Consider the following 13,390-nt stretch of genomic DNA (forward strand, 5'->3'; position numbering starts at 1 on the left):
TACTGCAGACTGACGAGACGACGCACACAGACGATCATCATCTCTGCGTTTGGTTCTTAAACGTCTGACGCCTCCATCAGAACACATTTTGGGAACACGGCAGCGGTTCCTGTAGCTCTTTTGGTGAAAATCATAACCAGCCCATTTCCTCTCATTCATCGGCTGCGCTGGGAAAGTCTTTTATATCCTTCCTGCGGCGCGAGCGGCTCTGGCTCTGCACGGCTCTTCTGCAGAACACGAGGCCAGACGCTTGAGAGCAACTATTGTCTTTTGTTTGTATCTCTAAGCCACACACAATGCACGGCTTTCCTTCTCATATAAATAATACCGTCATCCTAAAACCAGCCTCGCTGGCTGCGTGGAGGGCCGTTCTCACCAGATTCTCATTCGTACACGTCCCGCTTTAGTCTGAACCAATCCTTTTTGTTTCCCAGAACGTCTTCATCTTCTCAATAACAGGTGCAGGATTCTCCTGCAAGCCAAAGCTGAAATCACTGGCTGATAAATGAACCAGCGATTATGTCGAGATGATAACGAACGGTCAAACTGAGTGATGAGAGACCCAACAAAAACCACAAACACGGCAGTGTGAGCTTGACAAATGCTCTAAATCTACGTTATTTAATTAAAACATTAAATAATAGCTGTACAGTACATGATTCATTTGGTCCGTCCAGAGATCCTGACAGATCTTCACTCACGCTCTCTATTAACACTGAATTAATTCAGCATCAGTGATCGCAGCGAGACGAGGAATAAAGCCTCCAGCTTCTGAAGGAGAACAGCATGAGCTCCTCTTCAGTCAGATCACGTCTGACCGGTTCTTCTCTTCAAGGTCCATCAGCATCGTGAAGGTCCAGCGCAGGCTAGGCGAGGATGTCGCTCCGCTTGCTGCACCACACCACCAGCACCACCATGGCCAGCGTGAGGAAGACGGGCACGAGGATGAGGAGGGTGAGCGTGACGTCCGGCGGGTCGACGAACACCACGTGCTCCAGGCTGCAGTTGGAGAAGAAGTGCTTGTGGATGCTGATGATGAAGCGCTCCACCGCTGGGTTCGGCCAGAAGCAGCCGATGCGCTCTGCGTTCATCTCCGTGCAGAAGGAGAAGACGTGATACTCTCTGAGGAGACAAGCAGAAACTCACGTTATTATTCATCTCATGGAGAAATTCAGGCAATCAGCGGATCAGTCGTTTCCTTCAGGAACGGCTCATATTCAGCATTTAATGAGTCTTTTCAAATGAACCTGTCCCGTGACATGAGCGCAGAGCTTTATAGTGCTAATAACGCTCCTTCCTCTTCATCTTCACTGAGACGCAGATGAACAGAGTTTACATCATAGTACACAACACAATACTCGTCCTCAATACTCCTGATCGATGTCCAAGACACAAGACATTAATACTGCTTGACGGACATGAAGCCGGATTCTGAGGATCCTGAAGATGCAGTATTTTCTGATTTATGGAGTGAATCCCTTCTGAGAAACCTTGAACTCTAATAATGACCAGAAAATCTAGCAGGAATTATGAACCTGACTTTATCCAATGTTTAGATTTATGTTCAGTAAATTCATGCAAATGAGTGCATATTTAATTAGATAATGCCTAATTTGCATATTTAAACATAACATTTCAGAAAACGTGTAATAAAAAATGTTTGCATGTAAACAATTACAGTATATATGAGTTTGATATGACTATAAAACACCTTGATGGTCTTACAAACAGGCTTTGTTTTCTTTATGAAAATTAATTTATTCTGATTTTGGTTTAAAATACAAGTGAGTGAGTGAGTGTGTCGGGGTCCCGGTATTCCTTACGTTAAAGGGACCAAAAGGATAGTAATTCCAGTACATTTTGTCCTTGTGGGGACATTTGTTTTGGTGCCCATGAGGAAACAAATGTTTTGAGAATCTAAGAATGCCTGTAGTTTTGTGTGAGGGGGAGGTTCAGGGTAAGGGGATAGAAAATACAGTTTGTACAGTAGAAAAACCATTATGTCCAGAGTCTGTGTGTGTGTGTGTGTGTGAGTGTGTGTGTGTGTGTGTGAGAGTGTGTGTGTGTGTGTGTGTGTGTGAGTGTGTGTGTGTGTGTGTGTGTCTGTGTGTGTCTGTGTGTGCGTGTGTGTGTGAGACGATCAGCACCACTCATGTGCCGTCGGTGTGTTCAGAGTCCATTAGCGCCGCCGTCGCTGAATCTCTGTTAGTCATGTGATCTTATCAGCTTTTAGTAAAGTGCTCATCAGTGACCGAACCGCTCGCTATCTGACATCAGCAACCATCTTCAGTAAAACACAGCTGCTGTTCCATCTGCTGATGTTATCATGGAGAAAAACCTCCACCAGACCAGACGCGTTTGAGCAGGTGAATCTCCAGAGAAACGCTGGACCTGAATAAATGAAGTTAAAGAGGTTCATGAAGGTTTCCTGTGATTAATATGCAAATGAGTGTGAGCCGTGATTGGTCCCTGCTGATGCCTGCAGGCTCTTTCCTCCAGAGGTCTGGGAAAACAGTCCCGCTCAGGATCTCAGTAATTGGGTTCATGTTGTGACCTGTCTAATCGTCCGTCTTAAGAAAGCGTCCAGCGGTGAACCTAATGCTGTGGGAGTGAGTCGTGGGTCACTGATGTTCACCAGCTCAAACCCTCATTTCTGATTATTATATATTTCAAACATTTTTTGTATTACACATTTTCTGAAATGTTATGTTTAAATATGCAAATGAGGCATTCTCTAATGAAATATGTACTAATTTGCATACATTTCCAGAACATACTGTATATCTGAACATCGGATAAAGTCATGTTCATAATTATTGTTTGATTATGTTGACATATTAGAGTTCAAAGTTTTTCCAGAGGGGATTTTGGATTTCTTTTTTCATCACTCCATAAACCATAAAATACTGTAAACAGACAGAAAACAAACACATTTTCACCATGTAAAATGTTGTATAAATCAGTGTGAGTGAAATATGAACAAACCTTCAGAATATACAGTAGAGAGGAATAAAAGTTTGGTGTATGTTAGAGAAAAAACTCTTTAAAGATATGGATTGAGATTGAAATCTACAGACGCAAACAGATGAAGTGCAATAAAATTAACACTTAATAGTCAGTGTGTTTTGGACGTTTTCTTTCCACTAGTCTGAAAGAAGAGACATGATATGGAAGCAAAAACTGAGCAGTGCATGAAAACACACTGGTTTCGCCATATTTTGAATAAATGCTGTCAGTTTTCTTCATAGCTGAAGACATGAGCTGATCTGGACATGTGAAGGGTCACTGTCATCTCTAGAGTGAATGCTGGCTTCTGTTCCAGATAAACATGTAAACAGTGTTGAGGACGTGTTTGTGCTTCTGGTTTATGAAGGGTGACGCAGGTCAGCATCTCCTGACCGGCTGACGAGTGTCAAACGCTCCTCGAGTCTCTGGAAGGAGCTCAAGATCATGTCAGAATGAACTGCGAGTTCCTGGAACGTCTTCAAGAGCAAACATCTGCGGTTCGCAGATTCATCAATCACAGCGGAGAGTTTACAAACACACGCAGCAGATCATTGAGTCTGTGAGAACCGCTTTAACTACTAAACTAGTTACCCGTCCGAGTCCTCACAGCACAAATATATATATAAATAACTCATTCCTACTACAGCAGAATAAATACAGAAGAGCGCAGCGTGTTTCAGCGTGTAACGCTCTCCAGTGTTGCATCATTCATCATATTTGAGTGGATGATGATCCAGATACATTGATCAGCCTTATAAAAGTGCTGTGACGGGAAGCATCTCATTACACTCAATTACTTCAATCAGAAATGTTGAACTGAACTGATCTGGATAATGACACAATTGTCTTCTGTAGAGCTTTTTTACAGCTGAAATTGGATTTGATGAACTGATGAACATTAACATTATTTTCCTGTTTATTACTGTGAAGCTGGTTTGAATCAATCTGGATTGTATAAAGTGCTGTAGAAATAAATGTGACTTGACATGAATTGAAAATGACACACACACACACACACACACACAAAGACTCGTTGAGGTTTAATTAAGCTGGACTCGCTGAGATGATTGACTTTTGTATTTGTATTGGAAAGTAAAGTGGTGTTGACTGAGTTTCTGTGAGTTGACTGTGATGATGATGAGGATGGTGATTCACCTGATGAAGTGCGTGAGGTTGCATCTGTCGTCAGGATGAACATGATTCATGTCGATGCTGAATTGTTCTCCACATCTCTCCATCTCCAGCAGCAGGAGCGTCTGATTGCACTGCAAGAGCCACGGCCGCTGGGTGAACAACAGATCAACGCCGTCTGCGTCTGAAGAGACAGAGCGTCAGTCCACATGCTGAGAGACACGACTGAGACATGATTGAAATATGACTGAGACATGACTGAGACAACTAAGACATGATTGAAATACAACTGAGACATGATTGAGACATGACTTATGACCTATGCTCTCATTACGACCTATGCTCTCATTGTCAAATGCAGAAATGCTAATTCATGCGTTCATGACCTCAAAGTTAGATTATTGTAATGCTTTATTGGGTTGTTGTTCTGCACGCTTAATAAACAAACCCCAGCTGGTCCAAAATGCAGCAGCTAGAGTTCTTACTAGAACCAGGAAGTATGAGCATATTAGCCCGGTTCTGTCAACACTGCACTGGCTCCCTATTATACATCCTATAGATTTTAAAATCTTGCTTATTACTTATAAAGCCCTGAATGGTTTAGCACCTCAGTATTTGAGCGAGCTCTTATCGCATTATAGTCCTTCACCCATTTGATAATACCTAGAATATCAAAATCAACTGCGGGCAGCAGATCCTTTTCCTATTTAGCTCCCAAACTCTGGAATAATCTACCTAACATTGTTCAGGAGGCAGATACACTCTGTCAGATTAAATCTAGATTAAAGACCCATCTCTTCAAAAACAGCGGAGACCAGGACCACTAGATGAGCCCCAGATACAGATCCCCTGTGAAGGCCTTGTCTCAGACGACCACCGGGACAAGACCACAGGCACCAGACGAGTCCTCTGCACAATCTGACTTTGCTGCAGCCTGGAACTGAACTGCTGGTTTCATCTGGCCAGAGGAGAACTGGCCCCCTGACTGAGCCTGGTTTCTCCCGAGGTTTTTTCTCCATTCTGTCCCCGATGGAGTTTAGGTTCCTCTGGCTTGCTTAGTTGGGAACGCTTAATATCCAGCGATATCGTGGACTTGATTGCACAGATACTGTTTAAACTGAGCTGAGCTGGATGATGACATCACCAAATTCAATGATGAACTGTCTTTAACTGAAAAATGAGTGTTTACTATTGTCCTTCTGCATTATTGACACAATATTTTCCTAATTAATGCTGTACAGTTGCTTTGACACAATCTGTACTGTTAAAAGCGCTATATAAATAAAGGTGACTTGACACAACTGAGACATGACAGAGACATGAGAGACACTCACCTGATAAACCTCTCGTCATCAGCGTGTTCACTGCTAAAACAAAAACAGTTTCATGATTAGGAACCAGATATAACTGGATTCATATCTGAGATTCTGTACAATCATTTCTCTTTAGTTTAATGAAGACTGTCACAAAGAAAAATCCCTGTTTATACATAAAATATATGAAATAAACCTGCAAGAAAAACAATATTATGAACCACATTTCAACTGAACTCGTTTCATAGTTATTGGACTGAATCAAATCAACACTGAACTCCACAATTGTCTTCTGTAGAGCTGCTTATAGATCAAACTGAATTAGTTTCATAATTTTGCAGCATTAACACTGTTATTTTCCTGTTTATTTTTGTGGTGATGCTTTGAAACAATCTGTATTGAATAAAGAACTCTAGAAATAAAGGCGATTTGACTTTTAAACCCAAGTACATTTATACAGTGGGGAAAAAAAGTATTTAGTCAGCCACCAATTAGATGCTTTAATCCAAATTACAGCTAGATCAACCAGCGAGACTTGTTTGGTAACCAACTTCACCAGAATCCTCATGCGAGTTGAGCAGCACTTTTGTTCTGGTGAAGAGTGTGTCAGTGTTATTCCAGCATCTAAAGCAGCCTGCAGCAGCATGTGAATGAATCTGGTGTTCAGCAGGGCTGTCAGTCCGTCCCTGAGGAGATGCATGAATATTAAGCACAGCAGACAGACGGCGGGACGCGCATGCGAGTGCACATCAACTCAAACTGTGTTCAGAGACATTAATACAGTCTCCAGTAGAGTCCTGACTCAACAACATCACAACGGCGCTTCATCTCTGAGAACTTCCACACACGAAAGACAATCTTGCATTTATATTTGATAATAAAGCCATAAAACAGGCAACAGATCCAGTGACTTCAACTGCACATTGAAAGTCAGTATGACGTGTGCATGATTATCACATTTGCACTTGTGTTCAGTTCAAACATCATGTCGTTTCTTGTACTATAGTGCACGGCTCTAATGTTCAGACATCCGATGAACGAGCCTCACGTGTCTGAATGTGTCACCAGTTCAGGCCTTGAAAACACTTGACTGTTATTGTGCTAAATTTAGCGGTTTCCTGCATGCGGACACAGACGTGAGCACCGTGATAATGCTCAAAGGCTTCTGGAAGCTGCTGAGTTTCCCTGGAGAAGCTGTCCATCATCACGGAGACGCTCGGAGCAGGGCATTCTGGGATCAGGCTTGAGTTAAACGGTCCAGACACTAAAATGCTCAACCTACATGAGCAGGTGATTCATTCAGAGACGAGACACACTGTACTCTAGTAAAAGATGTGAATGGCACTGTAAATGTCAAACGCCACACACACTCGGATCTCGGAACAAGAGAAAGATTCAAGCTCATGTGAAAGCCTGATGATACACAACAAAACACACATATGCACTAAATTTAACATTTATGTATTTGAATTGCACATACAATTTCCTATTGGTTTACACCAGGGGTCTCAAGCTGGCGGCCCGCGGGCCATTTACATGGTGAGGGAAGTTTACAAGGGAGTTGATCGCTAAAACGGGAAAGCCATTCACAGAAGGGCAGTTTATAAAGGATTGCATGCAGAAAGTCGCTGATATTCTTTGTCCAGAAAAGGAAAACTTGTTCAACAATCGCTCTTTGTCGGCAAACACAGTGGCAGAGTGGATCAGCGAGTTATCGAGTGACATTTATGATCAGTTACGCAGCAAATCTAAAGTTTTCACTGCATACTCTGTGGCGCTTGACGAAAGCACAGACACAGCAATTTTCATCAGGGGTATTAATGACCAGTTTGAAGTGACGGAAGAGTTGCTGAGTTTGTGTCTAATGCACGGCCGTACCACAGCCAAAGATATATTTCAGCAGCTGTGTGACGCAATTGAGCGCGCTGGTTTGCCGTGGAACAGGCTGGTCGGCATTGCCACTGATGGTGCCCCGTCTATGACTGGGGTAAAAAATGGACTGGTAGCACTAGTACAAAGAACGTTAGAAGAGGAAAATGCAGATCCAGCAGTTGTTCTGCACTGCATTATTCACCAACAGGCACTGTGCAGCAACTGCTTGAAATATGAACATGTCATGTCTGTTGTCCTGAAATGTATCAATTACATCAGGTCGAGGAGTTTACAGCACCGCCAGTTTCGAGCCTTTTTAAAAGAAATTGAGTTTCTCTGCTGTCTGAAATAAATGATCGACCTTCATCAGTAATCAAAACAGCTTCATCTAAACGAGCTCTTCACAAACGAGCTTCATATTCAAGAGTTTGTGGAATCGTTAATATCTCTGCTCCTCTGTTCACTTCTGTGTTTGTTTGTACCATATTGATATTTATAAAAAAATGAATGAACTGACGAGGTTATAATGTGCGTTCTCATAGCAACAGCTCCGTCCACTCAGAGCAAAAACACAACGAGAGCAATTAAGCTCAACTGGGTAATTCTTTTATGATAAAAACAGCATTAGTGTGTGTGTGTGCGTGTGTGAGTGTGTGTGTGTGAGCGTGTATGTGTGTGTGTGTGTGTGAGTGTGTGTGTGTGTGTGTGTGAGCGTGTATGTGTGTGTGAGTGTGTGTGTGTGTGTGCTGACACACGTGGCTGATAGTGCTGCTGGATCACAGTCTCAATTAAATCTGAAATTAAAGGTGTTTCTGCGCTTCCTAATGGAACTGTGTCCAATTTGCCTTCGCAATTTTCTTCCAGTCACTTCAGGTTAGTGTTTAAGGGCCGGTGCTGAATGTCAGTCAGCGCAAATCACTGCTTGTTCACAAACATCGGCAGGCTGCTGTTAATCACTGCTGGATCTTAATTAAACACGCCTGTGCATTTAGCAGGTGCTTTTATCCAGAGTGTCTTCAGTGAGTGAATCAAACCCATGATGGCCATTACTAGTGCAGTGAACTACAGCAGCACTGGCTTTCACATCGGAGTAAACGAACGTATAATGTTTAAACTGGCCACAGTTATATTAGACATACTACAAAAATACATTTCAAAGTTGTAAATAAAGATTATTGGAGTACATTTTATAAGAAAATACTATTTAAGTTTGTCTACTTCAAAACTTGCCATGTCTTTGTATTTATTTGTGAACTGCACTATCAGTCTCTGAGTGAAAACTGTCTGAAAGCAAATCCTACACTGATGTGTTTCAGTGTTGATCGTCTTCAGTCGTTTCATCATGTGTTGGTCATCATCTCTCAGACACAATAATAGGATGAACATCGGCGCTCGTGTGGAAGAGTGTGAAACACAGCAGGGTCAAAAGGTCAAAGCTCAGATGAACAGGTCATGGGAATGATGGGAAATAACACAGACAGACAGTGGAGCCCAGAACGGAAGGATAAATGATGATTCCTCCATCATCATTCCAGACTAATTCAACCTCAGCACACGTTTAACTACAGACTGATGATGAGGTTAAATAAACATCAGTCCTAAAATACCAGTCAACACTAGAATTTTCCAGTGATTTTCATTATTTATATAGCATGAAAATGAATCTGATTTAAACAAACACATCTCTTACTAACTTTAAGATGAAAACTCAATCAAATGCAAACATGCGATGAGAGGAGCAGAAGAGGTTTCTGTATAATATGGATAAATTGTATTATTTTACGATGTTCCTGACTTTCTGATAATACATTTGTGAAGATCCTTCAGCGAGTTCATCACCGCTTCCATTTAACGCAGCTGAAATCAGCCAAACATCGCTCTCATTTCCGTGTTCAATCTGCTCCTCAGGTGGACAATCACATCTGATCAGAATCAATGTTGGCTGTGCTCCCCGAGGAGTCTGATGTCACTCTATTAGCGGGACGTCCTCGAGGAAATCGAGGGTTTGAGATGCTCTGCTGGAGGAGAAGAGCCGTGTAATCAGCAGAAGAGCCTGAGAGACTCCATACAGACATCACAGAGCTGTGTTCATACCAGCCTTCTGAATCCACATCAGTGTTTCTATGCACTGCTGTATGCAAGACGTTTGTCATACTGACACATGCATGAATGTCTATATCTGTTATAATGTGTGGCAGCTGATTTTCACAAGATTTAGTTATTATTGATGTTAGATAATTCTGCATGTGGTACACTGCAAAGTTTAGTCAGTGACTATAATTTAACTATAATTAAATGTGGGACTGAATCTGAAAATATGATGATTCACATTCAGATAAACAGAAATGGATGAAACTAAAAAGCTGATATGTCATAATAGATCTGTGCTTAAAGTCTCAGAGTGTAAATGCAAACTATTAGACCTGCCATTTGTTTCTTTGCTCTTCATTTTATTAGTATTTTTTCTCTTTTAAAGCAATGTTTACTTAATTGAAAAATATTTGAAGGCTAGATGATATTTTAGTATACTACTATGGTTTTTATTAATATTTAGAATTAGTGTTGATTTTTATTTAATTTTAGTTAAAGTTTTAGTCATTTTGTTGTGTTTTTATTCATTTTTAATTCAGTTTTCTATTTTAGTGCATCATGACAAACTAAATGAAAATGAGGAATATTGCTTTGGCAAATAGCTGAAATAAAATCTGTATTTATATTCTGTTTTATTTAGTTCAACTTTAATTTAAGCAATGCGAGTTTATTTGTGGTTGTAGTTTTTCTGTTCTTTGTAGGTGTGGTGATAACGTGACGAGGGGCGTCAGACACACGGAAGCTCTGGAGGATTCGTCAGTCACATCTGATTCATCAACACACGAACACACCAGCACCGCTGTCACTCATTATCAGAGACGCTCGCTCCGGCCTTCAGCGACGAACACAGTCCATGAATAGACACTTCTCACGGCTGACAGCACCTGCGCTCATGACCTCAGACACACACAGCTCAGATCAATGTGATAATTCACTATGGATGAAAAGAGAAGTGAAATAACGTCTTCAACAAACAGTGTTTAAAACTCAAACTACATGCTGTGAAAGCATTACTGATTATGTCCACATCACAGCCATGAACACAGGATTACTCTGAGTCTGTGTGTTTGAGTGTATGATGGAGTCCTGCGGGTCACCACTGCTTTCACAACGCTGGCAGCACACGCGTGTGTTTGCTAAACCATCAGCGCAACTCCACGTGTGTCACAATACACCCGACTGAGATGGAGACGTCTGAACCTCACCACAAATACTGAATCAGATGGAGAACCGAGATCAGACACACAATCAGATCAGACAAATCATTCACCAGCCGAATATTTACCTGAACCCTTAGTGAGCTTTTCAGATGATATTTCAGTAATTTATTAAATGTTCATGTTTCTCTGATTGACAAGCACATAAACTAATAAAATACTTGATATTTTTTAGTGTTTTATTTTGATTGATTTGATTTTATTATATATTTTTTATATTATTTATTTTATTTTCCTCACACACACACTCAGAGCTCTTCATTCTCATCATCATCATCATCATCATCGTCGCGTGTCCCATCAGGATTTCTTCTGTGTGTGTGTGTGTGTGTGTGTGTGATTCATTAACGGCAGCAGCATCACAGCAGGAGGTCTGAGCACTGAGGGCCTCTGGGTAAAAGCTTTAACCTTGTCAATGATACGCTTTGGCTCTCCAGCGAGCATATGAGACAGTATGTGAGCGTATGTGAGAGTATGCGAGAGTATGTGAAAGTATGTAAGAGTATGTGATAGTATGTGAGTGTATGTGAGAGTATGTGAGAGTACTTGAGAGTACGTGAGAGTATGTGATAGTATTTGAGAGTATTTGAGAGTATTTGAGAGTATGTGAGAATATTTAAGAGTATTTGAGAGTATGTGAGAGTATGTAATAGTATGTGAGCATATGTGAGAGTATTTGAGAGTATGTGACAGTATGTGAGAGTACTTGAGAGTATGTGTGCGAATGTGACAGTATGTGAGAGTATGTGAGAGTATTTGAGAGTGTGATATTATATGAGAGTATTTGAGAGTATGTGAGAGTATGTGAGAGTGTGATATTATATGAGAGTATTTGAGAGTATGTGAGAGTATGTGAGAGTGTGATATTATATGAGAGTATTTGAGAGTATGTGAGAGTATGTGAGAGTATTTGAGAGTATGTGAACGTATATGAGCGTATTTGAGAGTATGTGAGCGTATGTGAGAGTACTTGAGAGTATGTGTGCGAATGTGACAGTATGTGAACGTATGTGAGAGTATGTGATATTATATGAGAGTATTTGAGAGTATGTGAGAGTATATGAGCATATTTAAGAGTATGTGAGAGTTTTTGAGAGTATGTGAGAGTATTTGAGAGTATGTGAGAGTTTTAGAGCGTATGTGAGAGTATTTGAGAGTATGCGATAGCATATGAGAGTATTTGAGAGTATGTGATAGTATATGAGCATATTTAAGAGTATGTGAGAGTTTTTGAGAGTATGTGAGAGTATTTGAGAGTATGTGAGAGTATTTGAGAGTATGTGAGAGTTTTTGAGAGTATTTGAGAGTATGTGAGAGTTTTTGAGAGTATGTGAGAGTTTTTGAGAGTATTTGAGAGTATGTGAGAGTTTTAGAGAGTATGTGAGAGTATTTGAGAGTATGCAATAGTATATGAGAGTATTTGAGAGTATGTGAGAGTATTTGAGCTCCACAGGAGACGTTCACAGTGCCATCCCACTTTAACTTCACAGTTAACAACGTCCTTCACATACATGAGCTGACGATCATACATGAATCATGAGCTTCAATTCTCTGATGCTCACATGACATGCAGCTAACTTCAGATGTTTTATTTTGATTGATTTTATTTGGAAAGCATTTATTGGCCATTTTTATGATTTAATTGATTATAACAAACCCTGATTTGAGAAACACTTATCTAGAGCGAATCATGAGCTTCAGTTTCATTGATAAAACTCATTATAACCCTTTTATGTGTAAATTATTAAACCACAAAGAAAATCTTCATGCTTCTTTTTACTTTAAAAACAATAATTTATTAATTTCAGTCACACATCTGACAACTGCAATAAAAACATAAAGGTAAATGTTCCAGAGGTACAGCTATGATTAATTTATGTATTTATATGGTCTTAATAATAATAATAATAATAATAATAATAATAACAACAACAACAACAATAATACACACTTTGAATGTTAAAATGTATTTTTTTTAAGTAATGGACATCAGGGTCAGAAAGAACTGCGGGACATTCTCACTGTCTCACATTCTGATCGAGCTTAATTCAGATCTGTGTGTGAATCTGCTGAATCTGCTGAATTATTTCCCCTCACACTCCTAACAAATACACAAAAGCGTTTGAAATATTAAACTGGCATAAAGAGATGAAATACACTCACCGAGGATCAGAGAAAGTTTGAAGAGAGTGAGAAGATTCGGATCCATGATGAAGAAGCGAGTTTGATTCAATCAGCTCAGATCTCTGAACACATTCATCCTTCATATCCAATCAAACACATCGATCCGGTACATCCGACAGAAGCAGCGGCTGATGAACTGATTCTGGAGCAGCTGAACATCCTCTTCATGCCTGAACCGTCATCATCATCATCATCATCATGAGTCCATCAGCGGAGCGCGAGAGGAGCGATGCGGACCTCAGAGACTCTGTGCTGCTCTCTCTCTCTCTCTCTCTCATTAAAAACATTTTAATGATGAAATATCACCATGAATACTCTCTTATCGTGATATAAGTTTAATAGACAGCGAATCGTCATCACTGAAGCAATTTACTCTGAATTATTTACTACATTATCTAATAATTTTTTACCACAGTAAATAAAATCATCTGAGAAAGATAAAGATAAAGTCAAGGTGTTTGAAACATCTGAAAAACTATAATAAAATATTAATATTAGTTCAAGTATGAATAAATGTAAACACCTTCTCGTAACATAAGCGCAGACTGAGGCAGGAGTTTTATTGTGGAGGATTAA

At 40.3% G+C, this 13,390-nt stretch overlaps 1 protein-coding gene across 2 annotated transcripts in view; it reads right to left on the bottom strand.

Moving 5' to 3' along the window:
* LOC107573297 (receptor activity-modifying protein 3-like) overlaps positions 1-13,067 on the bottom strand; it is a 13,265-nt gene extending 198 nt beyond the window's left edge. The window contains exons 1-4 of one of the 2 annotated variants that reach the window (XM_016259731.1): positions 12,794-13,067; positions 5,472-5,501; positions 4,162-4,321; positions 1-1,122 (exon numbers count right to left, since the gene is read on the bottom strand). The exon at positions 1-1,122 is cut by the window's left edge and continues 198 nt beyond it. In XM_016259731.1, coding sequence (XP_016115217.1) covers positions 867-1,122; positions 4,162-4,321; positions 5,472-5,501; positions 12,794-12,839 — 492 coding nt within the window. In that variant the 5' untranslated portion in view covers positions 12,840-13,067 and the 3' untranslated portion in view covers positions 1-866. Of the gene's footprint in view, positions 1,123-4,161; positions 4,322-5,471; positions 5,505-12,793 lie in introns of both variants that reach the window. The other variant, XM_016259730.1, reaches the window with a different exon arrangement.
* Between the last annotated feature and the right edge of the window lie 323 nt (positions 13,068-13,390).

This window comes from Sinocyclocheilus grahami, unplaced genomic scaffold (assembly GCF_001515645.1).
Source record: "Sinocyclocheilus grahami isolate Dianchi unplaced genomic scaffold, SAMN03320097.WGS_v1.1 scaffold1913.1, whole genome shotgun sequence".
In the NCBI taxonomy this organism is placed as follows: Eukaryota; Metazoa; Chordata; class Actinopteri; order Cypriniformes; family Cyprinidae; genus Sinocyclocheilus; species Sinocyclocheilus grahami.